Source organism: Agelaius phoeniceus, chromosome 15, assembly GCF_051311805.1.
Source record: "Agelaius phoeniceus isolate bAgePho1 chromosome 15, bAgePho1.hap1, whole genome shotgun sequence".
In the NCBI taxonomy this organism is placed as follows: domain Eukaryota; kingdom Metazoa; phylum Chordata; class Aves; order Passeriformes; family Icteridae; genus Agelaius; species Agelaius phoeniceus.
Genome location: NC_135279.1, coordinates 6,697,285 through 6,722,816, shown reverse-complemented (window position 1 = coordinate 6,722,816; position 25,532 = coordinate 6,697,285). Strand labels below are relative to the sequence as shown.

The following is a 25,532-nucleotide window of genomic DNA, read 5'->3' as shown; positions in this document are numbered from 1 at the left end:
AAATGAAAATAAAAGGACTAAACTTGGATGCATTTATGTAAATATGGAAATGAAAGCTGTTTCCTGAGCCTTGTCACCACCTCATGTCCAGCCCTGCTCTCCCATTCCCTTCAGCACCAACTCTCCCTTAGCTAATATTTGTTCCCAAGCCCCTGCAGCATCACCCCCTGCTCTCCCCTGGCTTTGACTCTGCCTGCTGCAGCCTCCTCTTCTTCAGCAAAATGTTGCTTTATTTTCAGCAACTGCTTGGTTCTGCCAAATGGCAGCCGGTGCCGCAGTCCCGCTGATGGTGCACATCCCCAGGGACCAGGCTGGCTGGCTTGGTTTGAGGTAGTGTGAGGATGTGGAGCATCCTCCTGGGGCTCACCCAGGTGATGTTGTGGGGACCAGTCCTCTTGGAGCAACATGCTAAGGGAGCAGGGATGGAGATGGGGCTGATGGAGGAGCTGAGCCCCCTCTGAACCCTGTGCTTGGGATGTGCCTGCAGGGATGCAGGGATGCAGGAATACAGGGATGCAGGGATGCAGGAGCCAGCAGGTGGGATGGCACAGGGATGCAGGGATGCAGGAGTGCTTGGGATGTGCCTGCAGGGGTGCAGGGATGCAGGAGCCAGCAGGGTGGGATGGCACAGCGATGGGCGTGCACGGAGCTGCGGGGACTGGCGCACACGCTGCCACACTCCAGCTTTTCAAACTCCTTCCCAGCTCCACAAGAAGAGGCCTCCTCTCTTCTGCCTTGCTGTCAGCTGGTTTTTTTCCTTTGTTTCTATAGAAAATCCCAATACCCCCAAATAATCCAGCTAAGAGTAAGAAAAAAAAATACAAACATGTCATTTTCTTCCCATCCTCATCCCTCTCTCACACACAGGGCTTGAAAGAGCACTGAAAGGTATTCAGTGTGCACGCTGCCAATTGTCACATCTTTCAATGACAGATTTTAAATGAATGTTATTTTGCAAGGGAGAAAGAGAGGGGGGAAAAGAAAAAAAATAGAAAGCCCACACTGCTCATCCAAGAGCTGACAAGTCCTAACGGGCCTCATTTTCCAGAGACAAAAATAACTATTTTCAAAATTCACAGCAGGGCCTTCGCCTACACACGCTGCACCAAGAGAAACCTGTGGGGAGAAATGTAAAACACATTGTGTAAATGGAAATGCACCATGCATCCAAAACGATTTTAAAGCTATTTACCCCCTTCCATCCTTGCCAGCTCTCCTGTGAGCGCACGTATGCGCGCTCTCACCCTGCTGAAGGCCAGCAGGGAGCTCTGCTGGCTTCCCTGGGCCCGGAGCTCTGCTGGCTTCCCTGGGCCCTGGCAATCCCTGGGCTGGCTCCCCCAGCAGTGGATGATGGGGAGGTGTTTTCCTCCCCACGCGTGCGCTGCTGGAAGAGCAGTGCCCATCTGCGAGGAGGGGACGTGGCGCGGTGCTGGCAGGCGGGAGACGGCCCCATCATCCCCATCCTCCGCCGTGGCTTCAAAAGTCCTGCAGCTACAAAGCAGCAGATCAGCTTCTGCAGAGATCTTCTTGAGATCTTCTCTCTGCACCAGGTTCAGCAATGGGATGTGGGGACAGGGACAGCTCCAGCACTAGGAAGGGGCAGACAGGGTGGTTGGCTGGTTGGATGTGTAGGATTCATAGGGAAGAACGGGGGTGCCTAGAGGCTTGCACATGAGGGGGGTGTCCAGACAAATTTTGGATGAAAGGCTCTGCTCTACCCATGTAGAGTCCACCACCATAGCCTGGGGCAAACCTTCCTCCCAAATATGGGGCCAAAGAGAATCATTTGTCCTCTGGGAACATCCAACCATGCCTCCATGGGCCACAGCTCCTCATCAGGGCTGCTCCTGGCCCCCCAAGCCAGTGGAGAGGAGAAGCCATAGCCCCACATGAGGTCACTGTAGCAGCATGACTTAGTCCAGCCACGTTGATCTCATGTCTGACATCTGTCAGGAATCCAGCCCTCCACAGAGAAGCAATGTGGTCTTGGGTTTAGCGAAGGCCCTCAAGTTCCCAGAGCAAGAGCAGAGGTTGCAGTTGCTTGGGAGCAGGCTGCAAGCCAGGAGCAAATAGAGGGAAATGTCGATAGTTCACGTGAAGGCAGAGCCCCCTGTGCCTCCTCCTGCCCTTGCAATGGCCAACACTTAAAGCTTATGATTGGCTGCAGAATCCTTGAGGAAAGGTCTCTCTCTTTGGAAGCAGTTGTGCAGGGCCAGCCCAGCTCAGCACAGTCATTCACCACCACCAAGCATGGCAGCAGAGCCCACATCACCCTTCCTCACCCACTGGGAGGAGCTCCCTGTGGCCACCACTCCGGCCAGGGAGGAGAAGTGTTTTGGAGTGAACCTTGGAGCAAGGGAGAGCAAGAGAGCACTGGCCACCTCCCTGCCTGTCCTTCTCCCTCACTCCCAGCCCATGGCACTGCAGTCCAGAGCTCCACCCTGGCCAGGATGGGTGGATGCTGGGGGAGTGTCCTGTCAGATGCGGTTGGACATGAGCCTGGTGTTCAGCTTGCGGAAGAAGGAGCGCAGCTTGCAGATCTTGCACTTCTTCTTCTTCTTCTTGTTCCTGCTTTTCAGGGACTCCCGGCCTCCTTCCCACTCCTCCCCCTCATCCTCAGTGGCCCAAGGCCCCCAGGCGCCGCCGTTGAAGTCTGGGTGAGCGCGGGGGTTCTCGGCAGGGTACCGCACCGGGATGGCCGTGCGGTTGTAGTGCACCAGCCTCATCAGGAGGCTCCTGACCACATCTGGGCGCTGCTCTGAGAGGTCGTAGCGCTCGTAGGGGTCAGCAGTGATGTTGAAGAGCCACACGGACTTCCTCAGGCCATTGGTGAGACGCTCCAGGTTCCACCAGCTCCCTGGGAAGTTGGTCAGGGTCTGTGGGGGTATCCAGTCGCTGTACCCTGGGTCGCCAGTGAGGAGCTTCCACTCCCCAACCCTGATGGAAGCTTGTACAGCCGTGTTCCAGATGCCGAAGCCGTCCTCCAAGGAGCCGTACTTGGCATGGTTGTACAAGGGGTCAATGTTGTGCAAGATTTCGGTGCGTGGCGACTCCTTACCCTCACTGATAGCAGGCCAGACATCATAGCCATCCAAGCCTTGGACATTGCTCAGGTTGCCCCTGGCCAGGCTCACCAGAGTAGGGTACCAGTCTGTAATGTGAATCAGCGCCCAGCTTGTCCGACGCTTGCGCTTGATCAGGGGACTGTGGACAAAACCAATGCCCCGCACTCCCCCTTCCCAGTACGTCCCTTTGCGACCCCGGAGCGGCCAGTTGCTTCCCCCGGAGAAGGTCTGCCCGCCGTTGTCCGTGGAGAACACCATCACACTGTTGTCATAGTACCCATGCTTCTTGAGGGCCCAGGTGATGTTCTTCACCGCCTCGTCCATGCAGGTCACCATGGCCGCGTACTTGCGGCGGGCGACGTTGCCCATGGAGCGGTAGCGGTAGATGTACTCCTTGGGGGACTGCAGGGGCGTGTGCACCGCTTGGAAGGCCACGTAGATGAAGATGGGCTCCTTGGGGCTGTGGGATGCCAGGATCTTGCTGACTCGCTGGGCGTAGAGGAAGGTGGAATATTTCCCGCTCTGGTCCCACGCCACGTCCTCCCCCTCGTGCAGGTCATAGCCGCAGACGTCGGGCCCGTCGCAGTTGTCGTAGGTGTAGTAATCCACGTTGCCTGTCAGCGAGCCCAGGAAGGTGTCGAAGCCCCGGCGAGTGGGCAGGCACTCCTTCTTGTAGAAGCCAAGGTGCCACTTGCCCACCATGTGCGTGGAGTAGCCGGCTTCCTGCAGCTTCTGCGGCAGGGTGACCTGGTCCAGGGGCAGGCAGTTGGGCTGCCGAGGGCGGATGATGGAGTGCTGCAATCCTGTGTGGATCTGGTACCTGCCAGGAGGAAGAGCCAGAGGAAAGCAATGGGGATGAGGAGCAGCACTGGGTGAGGATGTGATGGCACTTTGTGTGTTGGAAACCCAAAACAAATGCATATTTCCATGTCATCCAACCCAACCCAATGAAGCAAGCTCCAGCCAGGGACAGGGAGCTCCTCATCTGTCTGTAAGTACCAAAAGTAGATGCAAAGAACACAGACAGAGGCTCAGCAGACCTCTCACAAAAATGCCACCAGCATTTGTCCCCACTGCTGCCAGCCTGGGGAGGTGGCTGGGCTGTGCCAGGGCTGGGCAGCACAAGCAAGTGGGTTCATAATGTCCCACCCGAATGTCCCCACCATCTCTGTCCTCCCCTGCTTTGCACACCACAAAGATGTCTGGGACCCCTCAAGAACCATCAGGAGAGAAGGGAGGCCTTTGCTTGGACAGTGGTGAGTTCCATCACTCCAGGCAGTAGGTGACCACATCCACAGGCACCTCCTTGGGCCCACTCCTCAGCAGGAGGGGGTCTGGTGGGATCTGCCTCCTACAGGGAGTGCTGACCATGCAGAACTGCTCCAGAGAAAGCCCCACCTATCCTAGAAGGCAGAATGGCCCAGGATAAGGGGACATCTGACTGTGCTGCCATGGGAGAGGGCTATGGAGCAACATCCAGTCTGTGCTGGCCAGTGCAGCACTGAACACACATGCAGGCAAAGCACAGACCAAGGGCCTCACAGCAAATCTCCAAGGGCCAGCGTGTCAGGGACTACCTGGGGACACAGCTCCTTGCCCAGCACCAAACACCTCCTGACTAGAGACCACCCTCTCCCAAAGTGTCATCCATTACCCAGCAGCATCCACATTTTTGCTCTTGCCATGTGCCACTCTTTATCCTGTGTGGAAATCAACTATTCACCCAGGAAGCTTTCTAGAGGAATCCAGATCTGCTGGAGGATCTCCATCCTCTGCCAATACACCAGGGCATCACTCTGGCAGCAAGGTGGGCTTAAGCCCCTCAGAGAAGGGACCAAAGGGGGACATGAGCAGGCTGTGAGCAGGCACTGGCTTACCTGCCAGTTATCAGCTGGCTCCGGGACGGGGTGCAGATGGGCTGGATGTAGTAGTTCTCCAGCTTCACACCCTCTGCTGCCAGCCTGTCCAGCGTCGGCGTCTGGATATCTGAGCCGTGATAGCCGATGTCGTGGTAGCCCTGGTCATCGGTCAGAATGAAGATGATGTGGGGTGGCCTGGTGAAGGTGGGAGGCGGTGATTTCTCCATGGGGTCTGTGGCCACATCAGCCACCAAACTGGGCTTCATCCAGTCCCAGGACAAATAGCCAAAGCTGAGCAGGCTGACGAGTGAGAAGCCCGTGAGGGCATAGACGGCCATCCCGACGCACTGCGCTGCCTGCCAAGGGTGTTACTGTCCCAGCATCGCCCCAGAGCCACGAAAACAGGAGGAGGAGGTCTCCCCCTGCTCCAGGAGGGCTCCCTGACCTAGAGGATGCTCCCTGCACGCCCCGCAGCCGGTTTTGCGGGAGCAGCTTCCATCCAGGCACACTCGCGTGCACACAAAGAGCTTAATCCGCCGGGGCTGGGTCGCCTTCAGTCAAAGGAAAATCGGCCCAGCGCTGCTCCAATCGCACACATCTGCACGGCAGGACGGGCTCCTCGCACGGCCCGGGGCCGCTCACCAGCGTCCCGAGCGCTGCAAACACTTCCTGCCTTCCTGGGGCTTTCTCCCTTTATGAAGAGCTCCACAAGATCCTCGTCAGACAAAGTTTCTGTGGCTCCTCGCCTGCTCCAGCCCTGCGCCTGCCCGGGCTCCAGCCGGCTCCTCGTTAAACTCCTGCGGAAGAGGGTGCTAAAGTTCAAGCCAGGGGTGCCGAGCTCTCCTCCTCACTCCGGGCAAGAGCCGCCCTCTCCTTTTCCCAGCCTCCGCTCCAAGGCACGGTCCCAACATCTGTCAGGAGTTGTCTGAGCCGCCAGGTTTATGGGGAGCTGCCGGCTCGGCCCCTCCCAGCTCAGCGGCTCCAGCAAAAAGCTGGGAAGCCCCAGGGCATGCAGGATCCTTCCTAAGCGTGGCATTCCCTGAGCCACCGATGCTTGGAGCAGGGCCCCTGGTGGGATGCTCAGCTGAAGCCCCCGTAGCGTCCAGCCCGGCAGGGCAGTGGGAAGGGCTGGGTCTCTGTCTGGGAGGAATTGCTGGGGCCGGCTGCCCAAACTGGCAGGATCATCATCCAAAGAAATCCTGAACAAGGAGAAGCTGCAAAAACTTGTTTGAACGTACCCAGTGTTAATAAAACCATCCAGGGACTTGCAGAGCACTAAGGAGTGGGTGCTGCTGCAGACATTTTCCAAGTGGGGAAACTGAGGCAGCAAAGGGCAATTGTCACATGAGAGGGGCAAGGTTTGGTGGGAACCAGAGACTTCTGCCAGTGCAGGGCTACTGATCTGAGCTTGGGGTGCTGGGGCAAGGGGCCAGTGCCTTGCAGAGATGAGCAATGGCCCTGTGCAATTCCTTCTGCAGGGCCAGCATCCATCAGGGAGCCCTCGTGCCTGGTATGCATCTTGTCCCCCACTTTCCCAGCCAAGCACATGGCCCAGGAAGGGGGATTTTTAGCACAACCCCCTGTCAGAGCTGGGAGCTGAGTCCTGTCGCTCTTTGCAGTCCCAAAGTGATGGGGACCTGAGGGGTCCCAGTACACTGGGCAGCCCAAGAGCCCCCAGCCCAGCCACCCCACCTGCCCTTACAGCTGCAGGGCTGTGCTGGAGCTCACTGGGGGCTGGGAGGGCTCTGCCTTCAGAACTGGCTGAGAAGAGCAGATGAGACAGATGGCTCCATGGCTCCCTGCACATCTCCTCCCCAGATCCCCTCCTCTGGGTCCCCTCCCTGGGCTCCTCCCACACTCCCTGTCCTTCCACTGACCCTCCAGCCCCCAGGTGTCCCCCCTGCCCCACGCCAGCCTGCTCCCTAGGACCCTAAACACCATGCAGGAGTGGGGAGGAGGGATCACCAGGCTCCTCAGTCCCAGGGACTCCCAGGAACAGCAGAGGGAGGATGGGCTTCTCCCTCCTAGCTTTAGACACAGGCACGGGGGATGGGGTCAAGGACAGGGACCAGGACCAGCTCCAGCCAGGGCTCAGGGGCTTGCAGGAGCACAGGGAGGGGTGCAGGGGACAGAGCAGGAGGCAGGGATGGATCACTGTGTTCTGTGCTTTTCCCTGCTGGCAGGAACCCCTGCTCACTCGACAGCTCAGAAGGGCTGGGCTGAGCCCTTCAGTGAGCTTTGATTAATCCCCAGGGGTTCATCTCTCATTTCTTCCACCCAATTCTCTTCTCACTTTCCCTCACTCCTTCCCACCACTTGCCTCCCTTTTCTTCCCCAACACCTTTAGTTTTGAACAATATCCTCCTCCTGGAAAAACCTGGACCTGACTGAAGGGAAATAGAGGTGGGGGATCCAAAGTCTCCTGGGTCCTGTCTTCTCCTGCACACATGGCTCTGTACACACCCCAAACCAGAGTTATTGCCAGGGCTTGTAATCAGAGCTCTTCCCAAATAATAAATAATGGTCCACTTGGGTGAGTGTTACAGATGAGAGAGGAAATTGAAGATGTCAGGCCTGAGACATGGCAGAGAAACTGTGTTCAAGGCAACAAAGATCACTGATAAACTATGTCCTGCTGGGGGCCAGGGGATGAGCAGGAGCGAGGAGCAGGAGGGGCAGCAGAAGGGCTGTGTGGCCACAGGAACGAGTCTGGAGCCCACCTACGAGGAGCAGGGCTGGATCCCACCTCTGAGGAGCAAAGCAGAGCCAAGCACCTCCTGGGTGTGATTTGCTGCTCCACAGCCTGTGGTGGGTCACATCCAGCTCACACCCTTAGGATGAGGAGGCACAGGCTGGGAGAGTCATCCTGAGTTTCAGCTGCTGTCAGTGGCCAAAGCTCAGAGGATTGAAGGAGGGAAGGAGGTGGCAGCAGGGACCTGGGCACATGCTGACAGGGGCAGGGGACCTTCTGTGCCAGCCAGGGCAGCTGGCTCAGTTAAATCAGTGATGGGTCCAAGCTGGCCCCAGGTCTGGGGAGGAAACAGCAGGGTTAACTCAGCTGAGGGAGCTTTTCCAAGAGCCAAAGGGTGAATAAATAGTGAATTTGTTGGCAGTGACCCTGCTCAGAAGGTTCAGGGACAGCTGGCTGGGTCTCAGTAGCACATGGACACCTTCTGAGTGCTCCTCCAAGAAATGACAAAAGGGTGAAAAGCAGCAAGGGGTGCAGTGAATACACTCTAGATCCCAGGAAATGGGGTGCAATGGCACCCTCCAACCAGCCCCACTGACATCAGGACAGGAGGCAGAAGAAGGGAGTGGCTAGCAGGGAGGAGGAGGAAGAAATGACAAGTCTGGAGTTTTGGGGTCAGGACGATTTAAGCTGTCTGCACAGCTGCTCTGAGAGTGATTAATGCATCACAAGGTCTAGGGATGGAAAAAGTACTCAGGGCCTGCAGGCACCCCTTCAACCTCTCTTAATTCAAGGCAGTCACTCGTCCAGCCTCACTCAGAGATGTCTCAAGTGCCAGGAGCTTCCTTGGAGAGCTCCAGCATGTTGCACAATGGGGAGATTTCCCCTGGCAGGCGGCCCAGCTGTGAGGGCTGAGCCAGCCAGCAGACCCTGCCTGCTTTGGTCCCGCATCTGCCCTGGCAAGGACAGCCCTGCTCCTCCCATCACACCAGCTGCTGTGACACAAGACACTGAATCTCCCTCCCAGCCTGGTCTGCAGTGGCATTGCCAGTTCAGGGTGATGGGGAGGCCCATCAGCTGAGCTGGGTGCTGGATGTGGGGCTGGCAGCAGCTCTATGGGCAGAGCATCACCCCCTGAACCCCAGCCCAGCCCTTCCAGCTCCCTGCAGACCCTTCCCAGCTGGAACCAAGCTCCCCATGCTGAGGAATCACTCAGAAACCAGGGTAAAGTCACCAGCCAAAGCCCAAACTGCTCCTTTTTGGTGCTTTTACACCCAGGAACATGACCTGCAGGGCATCAAACCCTGACCAATGCCTGGACCAAATCCCTCCATGTCCCTGCAGCTGTCACAGCTCCTCACATTTGCACAGCTGGTTCTCTGACCAAATATTTAATTATTCATTTTTCTTTTTTTTTTAATTATTAATTTTATGTGGCCTGGGGCAAGAATGAAAATAAGCACAGCCCTTCCTGCTTTTTTCTCCCCACCGCCCCCCGGCTCCGGCCGCACTTGCGTTTTGGCTCCGAAAGTGCTCGCTGCAAATGGGGTTATGCAAACAGGCTCCACATATTTCTCCGTGCCTGAGATCTGCCACGAGGGCCACACAGCAAAGTTTAAAACTAAGCTTCAAATCTTTCTTTTTTTTTTTTTCACTTTTTTCCCCCCCTTTTCTTTATTTTTTAACCCTTCCTGAGGCCGTAGCTGTTTCAGCTCTCAATACTGCCTTTCTCCTGCCATCAATGGGGCATTATGGCAGGGGATTTATTGGAAGCAGAACTCCCAGGCTTTACAATGGGAGCTCTGTGCAAGGCAAATATTGCACAATCTGTTTGCACGCCGTCAGCTCGCTGCCCTTCCCCTCCGACAGCCCCACTCACGCCTCGGCCTCCGGCCTGCTGAAACAGGACCTTAAAAATCAGAAAAATGAAAGGTTTTTAATAAGTCCCCTCTCTCCTGCTTCAGAGCAAGACATTTGACCTAACAGGGCATCAGGGAGCCTCGCAAAAACACCTCTTGTCGCTCTCGCCTCTTAGATGTTTAAGGGTTTCCACTCTCCCTGGCCAGCCTGTGATGCATTTACTCTTTTATTGGCATGATGAAAGAGGCTAGGCAAGTCTGGAGAAGAAGGGAGCAGTCCCAGGAATGGGGAAAGGTTGTTTTGTCTAGAAAGGGGGGAAAAGGCTGACAGAAGGGGTTGGCCAGGTAATTTGTGGTGAAGGAAAGAGGCTGGAGGCATCACCAGTCCCAGGCCCAGGAGAGGATGGGGCTGGAGATGAGTGCTTCTCCACTGACTTTGGGAGCCTCCAGGTGGTCCTGGACATCATGTCCTCAGCCTGATGAATGGTTCTGTCCTGGTCTTCTCCCTGTCAGGAGCACTCTTTGCTCCCCAGGGTCTTATCCCCCAGGGGTATCCCCAAGGATGATTTTCGCTCCCCGGTGCATTTCAGGCAAGCAGCATTTCTGCCAGGAAGTGCCAGGCCCTGCCTCCTCCCCCACCAGCCCTCCATATTCTTTTGCCCACTCTAGGACCTCATTTTTCCCACACAGAGCCCAGCACCTCTCTGCCTCTGGCCACATGGACCCTGTGGATAGAAACCAATTTTCTAGTGACAACCGCTGCGGCAAGACCTCCACCAGATTACAGGGTTTGGGTTTGGGTTGGGGAAACTCAGAGGTTTTTAAACACACCATAATTCACTCTCTGGGAGCTGGAGAAAACAGCAAATCTGCATCAGTTCCTGGTTATGCAACCCTGATCACTGCTGAAAGGACGAGGAGCGGTGCAGCAGCAGCCGTGGCACAGGATGCCAAAGCCACCAAGGCAGCACGTTATGGAGCAGAGAGGAGAGCATCAGCTGTCCCTCTGACAGGGGCTCTGGATTTTTTTCTTGAAGCCAAATGGTCTTTTTTTTTCAATTCCCTGCCTGTATTTCACACCATTTTAGCAGTTGAAAATAATCATCACCGTCAAAAATGCACTTGGAAGCCATAGCAGAGTATTAGAGTCTTTTCTAACATAAACCATAGCCTCCAACAACACATGCTGGCCTTGGCCAGGGTTTGTTCCCCATCAAAACACTGCTGTTCCCCTTCCTCCTCTCAAGGTCCTGCAGTACCAGCAAAATAGGAAATAAAAACCCTGAATAAGAAAAGTTCCTCTTAGGATAAGGAATTTTTCTTCTGCTTTTGGTCACTGTGATGATGCATCTCAATGATTCTGCAAAACCTCCTGTGAAATTACTTCTACGCCTTCCTGCTCATGTTTGTTTTCTTCCTTCTCTTTCATTCAGGAGACTTCAGTCCATCAGCTTCCCTTCCTTCACATGATATTCTTTCCCTTGCCTTTTCTCCACCCTCTGGGAAACTGCAGCTCGCCGCCTTCTCCTCTCCTCTCTCTAACGACTTGCTTTGAAGAGCTGGAGAGGAGCCCATGGGTTTGGCACCGCTCCCTCCTTCCCATGCCTTATGGCAAGCTTTCCACGTCGCCTGGGTGCTCTCCCTCCTCTTCTGCAGCCCAAAATCCAGCAGTCCCTGAAGCGAGGTGCTCCCCGCTGGAGCTGTGCAGCAGAGCCCCAGGACTCACGCCGTGGCTTGGCAGTCTGGATGGAGAATTCCCTTTGCTGTGAACCAGGGATGAGTGGAGACGTGGATCCCCCACAGGTTTCAGAGTGGGTGACAGGAAGCAACTCAACTCTGGCTTTGCAGGCAGGATAGGCTGGAGATAGGGAACCTGCCCAGGTGTGGCAGTGTTTGATGGAAGATTGAGAGCACGTGGGCATTGCCTGGTCCTGTCAGGCTCTCATGGCTCAGGTTCCTGGTGTGGACTTTGCCCCCAACACACTCACCTTTTCCAGAAGGACTGAGCCTTGCTAAAAAAATGTATAAAAAAAGAGTCAGCAGTTCCCTGGCCTCCAAGGGCTCTCTTTGAAGCAGAGAAGGTCCCAAGGCAGCGGAAGGAAGGATTTAAGCATTTAGCATAGCTGGTTTCTGGCAGCACTGCCATGTGACCCTGACACTGGCTTCCCCAGCTTATTGATTTTGGACTCCCCCACCTTCATTCCTGACACGATTTATCATGGGAGACACAGAAAACTCCTCAATCCTCAAAGTATGCAAGATGCTGGCATCACTTTCAGCCTCACCCAGGCTGGGAAAGAAAGAGCAATTCTTCCCAGCACCTGCCTGGCAAACATCTTCCCATCCCAAAACCATTCCAGACTGCTACCTCACTTTGGTGGAGCCCCTGAACAGGCTTCCCTCCTGGAGCAGCCATGGCCATCAGGTATGCAGGGACTCAGCAAACTCCTGGGTCCATGGGAGCTGCCCCAGCCCCTCCATGTCCTCCTGATACCCCACCAGGGTCCTGGCTCTCCTCCCAAGCCACAGCAGAGCAAGGGACCAGCCATCCTCTCCCCAGGGCTGGGCAGCCTCCTGGCTCCTGCCTGCCCTGAAATTCCATCTCCCCTTTCAGGTGCAGCCTCTTCAAAGGCAGGCAGTGGGTTTGGGCTGGCAGGAGATGCGAAGGACGGTGGGCAGGGTGCCCACCCAGAGCTCTGCCTGCTGCCCGAGCCAAGGCATGGAGCACGAGCAGGGTGAAGCCCAGCACTCCCCGGCTTGGCTCAGGTGCCTGCCCCAGACAAGGAGCCCTTTCTCACTGCTGAGCTCACAGCAGGGCAGGGCAGCATGGCCTCAGCACCCTGCTTGTTTATAACCCCACTTCAGCACAAGGAAAACACACCTGCCCATGCCAGCAGGGCTCACACCTGGACCCCCTTCGGGCAAACAGCCCCCTGTTTATCCAGGACGAGTTTCCTCAGCAGAGATGCTGCTGCTCCCCAGCACCAAGGGTTGTTTTCCATCCTGGCAGGAGAGAGTCAGAAAGCTCAGGAGTGGCATTTCAAAGAGTTTGACATCAAGGCTGTCCACAACCACGCTGGTCCAGCCAGACCCCACAGCTGCTCCCTGCCCACCCATCCCTGCAGGCAGCAGCCAGCCCTGGGCACAGGAGCTGGAAGCTCCTGCCCCCACCCTTTCCAAAGGTCTCTGTGCTGTTGAGCACTGTCTGGGGAGTGGTTCAGAACAGGCAAAGAGCCCAATTAGACACTGCATTGCTTAATACAAAGGGTATCAATAATCCAGCAGGAGATGAGAGCTCTTTCTCACCCAGGATGCCAAGAGCACAAATTGCCTTCTTGTAAAAGAAAGGCTTAATTTCCATAGAACATGACAGATTAAAGTACAAGTGGGTGGGTCCACTCTATTATTCATCAGTCTTCAGTGCTAACAGAAGAGGGTGTGCTGCCTCCTTTGAAGTTTCTTCGAAGGCCCAGGGTGCCCACAGACATTTTAGCAGGGTGGAAAGCAAAATATGAGGGAATGGAACTTTGAACACCGAGCACCCTGGGTTTCCCTTCGCCCTGGGTTTGTAACACAGCAGCCTTGCTGTTGCTATTGCTTCCCAAGAGGAGTCAAACCAGAAGGTTCGATTTAAACCCAGACACCCTATAGACCTTAAACTAGCACAGAAGAGGTCCAGGATAACCATGGTGCTGTATCAGCCGTGCCCAAAGCCAAGCAGAGCCTCCTTTCCTGGCTGTGCAGTGAGCTCTGTCAGCAGAGAAATCTAGGATTAAACTTTGGAGCTTGTATTCCTCCCTCCTGAATGGGAAACAGAGCAGAATAATGAGAATAAAACCCAGTTTCTCTCAGCTGAATTTACTGAGGAGAACACTGGAGTATTTTACTCAAACAGAAAACTCCAGGAGTGATTCCTCAGAGGCAGCACATGGCATTTGCAGACAAACTCTGCAGGGTGAGATTTTGCCAGGGGAGGTTTAGGTTGGATGTTGAGAAAAATTTCTTCACTGAAAGGGTAGTGAAGCATTGAAACAGGCTGCCCAGGGAAGTGGTGGAATCACCATCCCTGGAAGTGTTGAAACAACATACAGATTTGGTGCTTAGAGACATGGCTTAGGAGTGAAAATGCCAGTTCTGAGTTAATGGCTGGATATGATGATCTTAGAGGGCTTTTCCAAATTTAATGATTCTAAGATTTTATGATGGGTGCAAATAAGTTAATTCCAAAGCAGAGGGGCCTGGAGCAGCCTCCTCCTGGAGCCATGGGTCAGGGTGAGCTGTGTTCACTCCAGTGTAGGCAGCTGCCCACCAGGCACCAGTCAAAACACCAGATCAAGCAAAGAGATGCAGTTTCCTCAACAGAAAACACCAAACCCAGCACTGGGAGATCATCTAAGGCAACATGGGCACCCGGCAGGACAAATGTTGAGAAAGGATTGGAAGGGGCTGGAAGCAAAGTCCCAGGCTGGAACTGGGAGCTGGAGCTGAATCACAGCATGTGTACCAGGACACCTGCCACACACAGGAGGAGAAATGTGCTCTGTTGGAGAAATGTGCTCTGCAGACATTGGATGTGGAGCACCATCCCCATATTCCAATCCCACCTGTTACCATTGAGGGTTTTCTGCTTGTAATCACAGGCATAACTTACAGGGTGGTTGTTGGGAGGCTTTGAGTACCTATATCAATACTGCAGAGGGTGATTCATGATTATCTGCAGTAATCCAGAAGCTATACAAAAAATTGCTAATAATAGGTCTTCAAAACCGACATTTTAGTCAAGATAAAAAATGACTGGAACAAAATCCAATCATGCTTTGCTAAAACTATAAATGGAAAGGTATAACCCATATTCAGCTCCCCTAAACACCAAGCTAAATGCAAACAGGGGATGCAGCTCCAAGTCAAGGCAGGGTTGGGATCCCGCCCTGGGAGAAGTTGATTCTCAAATATGCTGACAGCAGCTCCCAGTGTACCAGGTGCCACAGGACTGGCTTAAATCCGGGATGATGGAGAGGATTCAGGAAGGGAAAGCATGAGCATGGATTATGTAGCTGCCCTGGCAGCACATGACAGACTGTGTGCTGGCAACTGCAGAGCTGCCAGAGCCGAGGCTGCAGCAGTGGGGATGCGGATGTGGGGCCCGGCAGGGTTCACAGTCCTGCTGAACACCATTTCTTTAAGGCTGCTGTGCGATCTGATGCACAGTTGCTAGGTGACCAGAGCCCGGGGATGCGAGGATAACGTGGGAACGGCTGCGCAGGTCAGCCCTGGTCCGGCTCCTCAGCATCACATCCCCAGGATGGTCTCTGGGATGCATCAGGATGTGCCTCCAGCATGAGGAGTGGGATAAATACAGACCTTGTGCAAGGAGATGCCGCGCACATGGTGCTGCCCCTCAGCCCGAGCTCTCAGCCAGGAGAAGGGAACAGAGCCTTCCCCAGCCCCAGGTCCCAAACCTTCCTCTCCCTTGCAGTTCCCACACTCCTCCTGCCTCCTGCTTACCCTGTTGGGAAATCTCTTCTCACCCCGCCTGACTCGCAGTGTTTCATCTGCCCACGGATGGGGAAGCTGATAAAATGTGCTGAAGGCACCGAGCGGAGCCCGCTCCCTCCATCCGCTCCCCGAGCTCGGCCAAACCCGCGGCCAAGCCCCGAAAATCTCCCCTGCCATTAACACTGAAACAGAGCACAGCGTCTGCAGGGCCAAAGTAAACACCAAATCTGCAGGGATTTTTGTGGTATTGAGGACAACTTAACGACTGGAGCCTGAGGCAGATTTATTGTCACAATTTTCACTGAGGTCGGTAAAAGCCAGCGTGTTGCAAGCCGGTCGTTAACATTGGCTTTAGGCTTTCACAGTTCTGCCTTGGGGAGGGGCAGAAAATGTTCCTGTGTGTTGCTGTGGGACTGAAGGTAAGCGTGGGATCAGCTGTTCCTCTCAGAAAAACCCTGGCCCCGTTAGTTTTGGCATAACCAGCCCCTCTTCCACCTTCCCCACCCTTCTCAAGGGAGAAAATGTTTTCTCCCACCTCCTTCTTGGGGGGCTTCACAGTCTCAGATGGGTGAGGAAAGGTGGGATTTAACCCCATAGCAGCTCCTGGGAGCCTAAAAGAGGAGTCTTTCTTTTTTCCCTACCAAACCATCAGGCGTTTCATGCCAACCACTTAAATGAAACCAGACTCCTTAGTCCAAGCAATTACTCATAAGCAGCTTCTAATTACTTCTAGTATTTAAAGAGAACAGAGAAGAATCTCCTTGGAGTGTAAACTCAGTGAAGAAGCTGCAGCTGCAAGGAAAAGCCTGTGTTACCCAGGCACACACCCTCCTTCACATCACCCCATGTCCCTGCCACACGTGCACCTCCCAAAGCACTGAGGGGGCAATCACCCCTTTGTCCCCTTTTTGCCAATAACAGCACAGACAACAGTTAGGAGCGAGGGGATTTGCAAATATACATCCCAATATACCATATCCATACGTGCACTCCTGCAGCAGCAGGAGGGGTAAAAGGAGCCCACACTCTGTGGGAAAGTGTTGCCCAGCTCCCCAGAGCAGCCAGATTAGATCAGAGGTTGGCAGAGCCACCCTGGTGTCTGCTGCACTGCAGGTTCTCCCATCCCAGCCCAGATGAAGCTGCAAGGGAGCTGGGGCTGCTGCTCCAGGCTGGAGATGCTGCTGAGCCCACACCCGCTGCCCCAGCCTCCTGGGACATAGGGAGGGTGAGACTGGGCCTTGGAAACCTCCCAGAGCACTGCAATCTTCTGTCTTGCACAGTGCCTCGGGTTGTCCTTCTGGAAGCAGAATTTAGCAAAGATCATCCTTCAGGAAGCTCTCCAGTCCCTGACCACACTACACCACAGGCAATGCTACTGTCTCAGAGGGAGGGAGAAGAGGCAGAAGGGACTACTGGTTCTCCCCAGGGAAGGCCACAAGGATTGGGATCTGCAACAGTCTCCACAGGGCCAAAAGACACCCAGCAGTACACGGCCGTGGACAGAAGGCCTGTGAGGGGTGACATGTCCAGGGTGACCACACATTGGCACCTTGGGGACATCCCAAGCAGAAAGAAGAGGAACAGGAGCATCTTCCCTTTTCAGTATCCCCTCAGGTGGCACAGATGCTCCTGGAGCATCCTGTCCAGTGGCACCAAGCTGCCTCCATCCCAACCTTGTCTGAGTTCAGGCAGCTCCTCCACCAATCCATGTGTCTGAGCCCCTGGCACATTTGGAGCACTGGAAGGTGCAGGTTTGGCTGGCCACAAGCTCTCCATGAGCACAAAAGACAGACATGGAGCAGCTCTCTGCTTTTCCAAAATTACTATAAAACATGGGTTTCACATTAGACCACCAAGGGGGAGCGAGGGCAAGGCTTCTCTCCTTGTCTGCTACAGCAATTTTGGGGAGTTCCCCCCCTGCTTTTGGCAACAAAGATGGTTTGCTGATGCCAGAAGTGATGCTAACTAAAGCTAGGTGGAATAAAAAGTCCCCGGCTCCTCAGTACCAGCATCCCATTTCCAGCCAGCACTCTCTTCCATCCAGGACTTCATCAAGGACTTTCCAAGACTCTCTGGTTGCCCTCCAAAGGGGATCACTGTCCTCTGCCAGCCCGGGACGCCGCTGGGTTTGTCCTGGGCCACCACAGCACAGGATGGCACTTTGTCACCCTCTTGTGGCTTACAAGGGCTGGCAGGCTTGCTGTGGCTTTGAGGTGGCCACGTCCAGGACCTCTGGTCCAGGGAAGGCAGGGGAGTGCCTTCAGCATCCTCCTTATTCCAGCATCCCTGCTTTGGCCTTTTGCTCCCAGGGATTAGGGGAGGCTGTGCACCCCCAGGGGACTGGCTCTCCCAGCTCCCCTGCCCCATCAGTCAGGAGTCTCCAAGGCAATTTCAAGTTCAAGGAAGAGCTTCCTTCTACCAAGACATCCCTGCTCACCCCACACTTCCAGCAAGCCATGGAAAATGCCTGCAAGTCATTCAGGTTGGGTTGCTTTAAGGCACTCCCTCCTTCCCGGTTTAGGTGGCTGAAAATCTCCTACCCAATTCCCAACCCACCCAAATCTCAGCTAGGAAATTAAGCTGCATCAGCCTCTGAGACAGAGAGAGATTCATTCAGCTTTATCTGAAAGCCATTTCAAGTATGTCCAGATTCCTAATGAAACTTGGATAAAGCTCCAGAGATTAATAACAGTGCAGGGCTTTTTCAGATAATGGTTTTCTTCTGTTCCCAAGAGAAACATATATAGATGTGCTTTGGTGGAATCTCTGCATACAATTTTTTGGCAGAAAAGCCAAAATAAATCCTTGTACTGCAACAACCCTCGAGCAAGATAAGGCAAAAATCTGTTTGCAATTCCTGCATATTGTTGTCACACACAGATAAACATGGCATCTCTGGCCATGCTGCCCCCTCAGCAAGGCAGGGAGAACAGGCACTAATGTTGCTACAGAGGTTCATCTTGGCTGTCCCCATCAGTGCAGGTGCAAATCTGGTCCCCCCACATGTTACTTCTTCACAAGCCCACATATACATGTTTCTCCTGCCTTAAACTTGAGTTTTTCTGGTACATCAAAGTTACGTCAATTTGGAGAATGTGCTTGGAGCCAGTGTGGGGTTGTGTCCCACTTGAGCAGAAGCAAAGTTCCTCACAGTTCACCTGGGAAGCCCAGGAGCAGACAGGTTTGGGTCTCAGGAGCACGAGCTTTCCATCCTGCCCACCTTCCTGTCTGGCAGAGGGCAGGCAGAGAGCAGAGGCTGTGCTGGGTCACCCACCCACCCTTGTGTGCCTGCCTCTGCTGGGCAGGGGCAGAGGGTTTGGGCTGCAGCCAGTCAGGCTGGCTCAGCACTCACACTTTTACAGGATGAGGATGCTGTGAGCAGGACCATTGCCCTGCCCACCCCTGGCTGCTCATGCCACAAGCATCAGGAAGGGCTGGCAGCACTCTGACACGAGGCAAGGCTCATGCTGGATGTGCTCACACAAGTCTCCCCTGTCTTCAGACTGAGCCCTGCCAGAGCAGGGTAGACCCTTGCAGGGTGCCATGTCCCTTGTGGGGCCCCCCTCAACCCAGAGCCACTTGGTCAATGAGTGCAGGTCCTGGGGGAGCCATGTTCTTCTCAACTCTCCTCCTCCTGAGGCAAAACTCCTAAGGAAGGAGCCCTCCATGACTGCCCAGAGCACTAAAGCATCTGGCATCTGTCCACTCCACTCCTTTAACCACTGTGGCTTTTTCCATCTTCATAAGCAGGGAAAGCAATCAGCGTAATGAACGTCTCTGAGGCTCTCACCAGGGCTCTCAGGATGTGCTAAACGAAATAAACACACATCAAGAGCCCATTAATGGGGCTCTCTCGTGCCCAGCAGCCACATTCAGGCGCAAGGGGACCAGGAAGGGATGCTAATGTACAAAGCAGAAACCCTCAGAAAGAGAGGCCTAAATTCTTACTTTTTTTTCCTCTCTTTTTAACCCTGTTTTCAGTTTGCTGCATCCCCACTGCTGGCACATGGCTGTGCCCCACTAGGATGGTGCCACAGGGAGGGTGGTAGGCCATGCTGCTGTACTGTGATGCTCCTCACAGTGATTCTCCCCTGGGTGATCCATCCTGCCGAGCCTTCCTCTCTTTCCCAGCCTCCCAGACTCTGCACAGGGAGAATTCAGAGCTAACCAGCTGGCCACAGGTGGTGGTTATGGTCAGGGACTGTGGGACAGAGACTGCCAGGCTGACGGGACAAATGCTGCTGGTCTGGTGGGAGCACAAGCAAGAGGCAAGTGTCCTGAGGCAAAGCAGTTTGGATACAGCCACAGCAGTGGGGCAGCTCACTGCTGAAAAACAAGGGGTGGTTCCTCCTTTCCCAGTCTCATATTGTGGCATTTAACCAGGAGCAAGGGTTTTTCTCTGCTCAGAATGGAGCTGAGGAAGCTCAGGAGGCTAGAAGGACACAAACCACAGCTCAGGTCCACATCAGGACCCCGGCACAAGCAGCCCCTGCCTCCCCCTGCTGCCTCCTTCCCCTTTTCCTGCCCCACACCTTTGGAGCAGCAAAGGATGCCCGATGGGAGAAAAATAATACCCCAGATCCCTGGCTTCATGAAGGCAAACAGAGCCCCTTCCCTCTCCTCCCAGGTAGAGCTGCTGAGTCCTGGATCAACACAGCAGAGCTGTTGTGGCTGTTGGTGTTGGCCGTGCTGCAGGCGAGGCTGCCAGGCCTTTTAACAGAGATAGGCTTACAAAGGAGAGCAGGAGCCTGCGGGAAAGCAGGGCTGGGCTGGGGGCTGGTTAATAACAACAGCCCTTCTGCTCACTGCATCCATGTGTGTTGGATCTACTCCCCCAAAAAATGAGAAATTAAATGGCCTAATGCTACTTGATGTTCAGTGCCAGCACTGAGTATCTGCCACGCCAGCAGACACACAGGCAGTGAGACACAGCCAGAGACACTTCCAACCGAGGCTGTTAAGCATATTGCAACAAAATGTTAATGTCACGTCTTCTGCTCGTTGGAGTGCTCAAATCTGTTCTTTCAGCTACCAAATTTAAAAGACTGCTTTATATTCCGCAGGCTCAGAGGTGACTTTTTTCCCCCCAGTTAATTAGTTTGAAACTAAAAGGGCTGGGTCATTCTGAGTTCCAGTGATGGAGCTGTTGGGATATGGGTATATATATACATTTTAATATTTTTCTTTTCACTTCTGAGCTGCTCCTTCTCATCTGGCAGCAAGCTGCCAGAGAGTGAGTCAATATTATTTGATGCCTGCCTCATAGCTTAGGGGAAATGATCTGATCACCCCAAGCAAAGCCTCAACAGCAAGCAGCCACATCACAGCCCTCAGGTTTGGCTCTGTGAGTCCTTCCTGGCCGTGGGGCCAAGCAGGAGGCAGATGTGGGGACACAGCTTTCCAGAGGGGCCAAGGGCTAAGCTGGAGGTGCTGGGGAGGGCTGTGATTCACCAGGTCAGGCTCCCTTGATCTTGTTCTTCCACCCTGTGCAAAAATCTTTTGAACCTAACATGAGAACTGAGTATCATTTATAACCCCTGAAGTCCCCAAAGGCAATGTGGAGCAGATGTTCCAAAACTAAACACTGGTTTCACCACTGGCAAAGTGTCATGGGCTTGGTTTGGCCTCCAGAAATGCGGCTGTTGAAATGAATGAATGTGACTTGGACACCCAGGCTGGGGAGGGCACCTGCCACCAGGCTGGTGGGGAGGCCTGAACGATCCTCAGTGTACTTGCAAAGCTGGAGGGAGAAAGCTGAGGCTGCCCAAGCGAGGGCAGCAGGGCCTGTGCACAAAACAATGCCATGATTCATCTGAGATTGCCATAACCCATCGCATTTCATCAGGATGCTGTGGCATTTAAAATGGCATTTCCTCCCATCTGCTGTGCATTAGCAGACAAAGAAAAAGGAGGAGGGGGGAGAGAACAGCAAAACAAAGGGGGGGGGGGAAGAATAAAACGGGATTCCTGAGTCAGACTGTTCCCAAAGCAGCTCCTTGTCCTTGCAAAGCCCGAGCCCACTGGCTGGGCAGAGGACAGTGGCACTGGTCACAGACAATCCTGCCCCCAGCGCTCCCTGGCTGCAGCCAGCACGGTGCCCTGGCACGGTGAGATCTGCTGTGACTCAAATCCCTGCCGAGCAGCACCTGGCAACCCCCTCCACACCCTGAGCTGCCCAAGCAGGGGCCCCACTGAGCAAATCCCCACAGGCTAATTTCATCATTTCCTCTGCTTCTCAGCCCTCCTCAGATTTTCCTTTGCTTCGTACCTCCCTCCCCTGACTCATCTTCCTTCCCTTGCAAATAAGAACCCCTTTCTCTGTCCCTTCACTGCTCCCCCTGTGCCTCTCTCTGCTCCCACCTTCTCTCCTCACTGTCCCTCAACACCTTTCATCTCCATCCACCTCCTGCACCTTGTCCTGCCCCATCTCCACCTCCTCCACATTCCTTTCTCTGCTCAGCCCAGGTGGTGCTCCCAGGGCTTTTTCCAGGAGGCAGAGGGCTCTAAGCTCTTTTGACAGGGCACTCCTAGCAGGGAAATTCAGCTCAGCTTCTGAAGTGGGCCATGAAGATTTTCCTTCTAAACATGACTTGCACTTTTAGCCAATGCTCTGACCCACGAGACACATCAGAGTGACTTGTTGGGGGCAAAAGGGTCCTGTCCTGGGCCACCAATCCCACCCTGCTCTGGAGCCAAGGCAGGAGCATCGTGCCTGCAGCTCACATTCTAGATGGCATCAGCAGCCATGAAATATGTCAGGTGAGGAGCTGCTGCAGCTGAGGAGCAACCAGAGCAGCTTTCCTCTTGTCCCTGCTCCATCGCCGTGATGTAAACACCAGCAGCCAGAGGCAGGAACTTCCTTGGGCAAACAGCCTGGGACCTTCCCACATCTAGACCCCACACGTGCTGTGTACCACCCTGCCTTGTGATCCCCATGGATCACAGTCCCTTCATTCTGCAAGCCCTCAGCATCATCAGGCATCAACAACCCCATGTGCACCAAACAAAAGGCAAGAGCGTGACAGGAGATGTGTCCCACATTGCTACCACACATGATGTGCCAGGGTGGACAAAGACCTGAAGCTTGGAGAGCATCCAGTGTCCCTGCAAGCCCAAGGGTCCTGCAGACGTGCCTGGGGGCTGTCAGCTCCTGCTGGGGAAAACGCAACAAGGACAGAGCTCCCCAGCCTGCAGGCACACTCCCTGACCCCAGGCTTGGCTGGGACACAAGCAGTCATTCAGAACGGAATAGGTGTGGACAAGTTTGACCCCAAGCAACAACCAGGGAGCCTGTGAAAGTGGCAGCAAGCAAAGACCTCAGCTTGTAGGCTGAGGGCAGGGAAGGGCTGTGTGGTTATTAGCAGACTGAGCTGAGCTGGCTCCTCAATTACAGCTGGTTTATCCTGTCTGGACTTCCAACAGCTTCCTCCGATCCCTTCGTGACTCAGTGTCTTGGCATGGAGAACACATACCCAAGAGGTTGGCTTTTGAAATCCACCAGGGACATTTCACCTTCCTAAAATAAAGAGTGGGCAAAATATTTTCAACCTCCTTCCAAAAACTGTGCACACAAAATAAAATACCACTCCTTAATAAGCGCGTGTTGTTGGGTCTCAGCTGGTTTTGGGCTGGGGTAGATTTTCCTGGTTATAATCATGCAGCTGTTTGCTGACTGAATAGCTGTATTTATTTTTTGACATGTTTACTAACCACCTCAAATACCTTCTCTACCTGTAATTGTGGTGCAGCACACATATTATTTTTTTTCAGATTTCTTCATTCAAGTGGGTTGTGTTATTCCCAGGCCCTGCACTGAGGTTTGTGGAGCGTATTCGTGGTTTGAGGGAATGAAGCTTTGGACTCAGGTGACCCTGAACTATGGCAGATCAGTGAGGAGATACTTGGTGGGGGCAGGGGGAAAATTGAGTCAATTTTTCAAGCCATTTGGGTGCTCAGAACTCTAAAATCCTCTATTTGCCTTTCTCAAACAGTCTCTTGTGAAAGCATTTCCTCCCATCTGTGCCCATCTATCTTCCTCCCTTCCAGGTTTTATTGAAGTTGGTCAAAGCCAAACCCTTTATGCTTTCTAGTGCATGAGCCACGGAGAACAGGGGAGGCCTGAAAATGCAGCAGAGGAGGGGCTAACTGCATTCCTGGCCCCCAAATGCTGGGCTGCTTTCCCCGGGCACCCTGTAAAGAACTGTCAGAGGGCTCTGGAAAAGCCGGGCTGGCAGAACACCTCCAGCCCCACCCTGCAGGGCTGTGCTCCCTCTCCTGCCCTCCCTGACCTGAGGGTCTCCTTGCCTTGTCCCACCCCTGCAGGTTAGCAGGATGTGCTCCCCTCCTTTGTCTCTCTGCTGGCATCTTGATGATTTGCTAATCTGGTCACCTGGCACCCTCCCGGTGCTTAATGTCCCACCCACCCTCTGCCCAGACCTCTCCAAACAGTGCTTTTGCAATTCCCTGCACCACACAAGCCTCCATTAATAGTTTGACATTTGTCTCAAGATGTTTGGGCAGTCTTGCTGCCCAGGAGAGACCCTGAGCCCGGGGCAGCAGCTCCTCTAAACACCAGGGTTAGTGTTCAGATTTGGGATTTTTTTATTTAAATAAACAAAGCAAACTGAGCAATTCCTGGAGGTATAAAGCCAATCCAGACCATGTCGAAGTAGGTCCAAAGCTGTTCATCCATATTCCTGCAGCAGACAGAGCTCTTTTAGGGCTCCAGGGGCTCACTCTGAACCCAACCTCACTTTCAGAGGCCATGAACAGCCCCCTCAGGCTGCCTCTGTCCGCTCAGCCCCATCCACAGCCTCCCCAGGAGACACCCTTCTCTCCTCTCTGCCCTGGGATGCTTCATCTGGCTTTTCCTCTCCAGGAAGGGCCACAAACCAGCCCACCAGCTGAGACGTCGTGCCTCAGGTCACCTCAGAGCAGCCAGAGCTGTGCTGGGACAGCTCGTGGTCCAGCCACCCCATCACGGTGCGTGCTGAGGCCACACTCACACCAGGCTGCAGTGACCACTGGAGCAGGGGGAGGTCAGCCCCAGAAAGGGCTGTCCAGGTCTGAGATTCATTTACAGGAGCTGTAAAACTGCCACCTGGACCGTGCCTTTACAGCCTTGGACTGTGCTGGTGTCAAAGATGTTTGGTGCAGGAGCCAGCTGGAGCCAGGCCAGTTTTATATTTAATCCTGCCTATGAATACAAATGCAGGGTCTGTGTTTCAAATGAGCGACAGGCGCACCACGGACATTATTAAACCTTCCAAAAATAAACCCCTGCCAAAGTGATGGGAGCCAGATTTTTCCTGGAAAGCATCAGCACGGGGTGAGGGGTGCTGCTGGGGCAGCCCCTCCCTCACAGGCCCCTCTCCAGCAGCTGCTCTGCATCAGGAGCAGCTTCTTCCCCCTGCCCCTTTGCTTATTTAAGCCCCACAAACGCCAGTGTGGTTCTTCCGAGCAGCTCAAAGTCCACTCAGCACTGTTAGGAAAATTAATCCACAAACACCAGGGGTTTATGTCCAAAAAGGAGACAGAGGAGTCCTTTCGGCTTTATTCAAATAAAGGGAAAGGCCATGGGGCATTCCCCTGGGATCTCTCAATTTTTGGAAGATGCAGCCTCCCTTTTTATCCTAATTTCCCAGCCACATTTCCCTGCTCTCTTTCCCCATTGGCTGAGATACTTGAGAGGTACAGGCTCCCTGATACACCTGATACTAAAGATTTCCCAAAGATTTCCCTCTAATGTATAACCCTCCCTCTTAATTTTTAATTCTTAAGGAATTTAGGGGGTTTTCTTCCCCATTGTTTCTTTCATCTCTCAAGGTCTAATTTCGTTTATCAGCAAACCTGAAGTCTATTTGTAAAAGCAAATCTCTTTTTCCATTCACCAACCAGTGGAATCCTTCCCATTGTTTCTTTCATCTTCCAGCGCTAGTTTTACCTACCAGCAGACCCACAGCTTGTTTGTAAAGACAAATCCGCTATTCCTCTCAGCACTAAATCAGCTCTGCAAATTCGCCTTCAGAGCATTTTGGATGAATCTTAGGGAAAACTGCTCTGAAATATATAGAATTTCATAGGGAAAACTACTCTGAAATATATAGAATTACATAAGGTGTTGCTGAGGCAGCCCCGCTGGTGGGAGGCTCGTCCTTCCCCCGCCGCTCTCTGCTCGCCCCCATCTCCCGCCCAGGGCTGCGAGGGGTCCGGCTCTGGCCATGGGGTGAGACCCGGCTTTCCCTGCTCTCCATCTCCCTCAGGGCGGTGGAGGGGCCGCCGTGGGCTGGCCGCCCTTTCCCTGCTCAGCATGCCCCGCCAGAGCGATGTGGGCACACCGTGAGGGGACCCCGCTCTTCTTTGGCGCCGTCCCCAGACCAGGGGTGTGAGGGAACCTCATGGGGTGAACCCCCTCCGCCCTTCCGTTCTCCCCATCTCGCACTGGGGCGTCATGGGAGACCCCATGGGCTCTTTCTCTCTTCTTTCCCCCGGGCCGACCCCCCGTGAGGTGACAGACCGCTCCCACCGGTGCCCCCCCGGCCACTCCCGGCACTACGTTTCCCAC

General features: G+C 54.1%; 1 protein-coding gene across 1 annotated transcript; it reads right to left on the bottom strand.

Moving 5' to 3' along the window:
* Positions 1–2,477: 2,477 nt before the first annotated feature.
* ARSI (arylsulfatase family member I) lies at positions 2,478–5,435 on the bottom strand. Its single transcript, XM_054643092.2, has 2 exons — positions 4,943–5,435; positions 2,478–3,885 (listed from the first exon to the last, which is right to left on the bottom strand). Exons 1-2 carry the CDS (start codon positions 5,260–5,262, stop codon positions 2,478–2,480), a joined length of 1,728 nt encoding a protein of 575 aa, XP_054499067.2. The 5' UTR covers positions 5,263–5,435.
* Between the last annotated feature and the right edge of the window lie 20,097 nt (positions 5,436–25,532).

Bases quoted from the DNA above. Each gene is read 5' to 3' on its own strand.
- ARSI (XM_054643092.2), bottom strand. From the start codon at position 5,262: ATGGCCGTCTATGCCCTCACGGGCTTCTCACTCGTCAGCCTGCTCAGC. The intron at 3,886-4,942 runs GTAAGCCAGTGC...TCCTCCTGGCAG, and splicing joins AGCCAGCTGATAACTGGCAG to GTACCAGATCCACACAGGAT.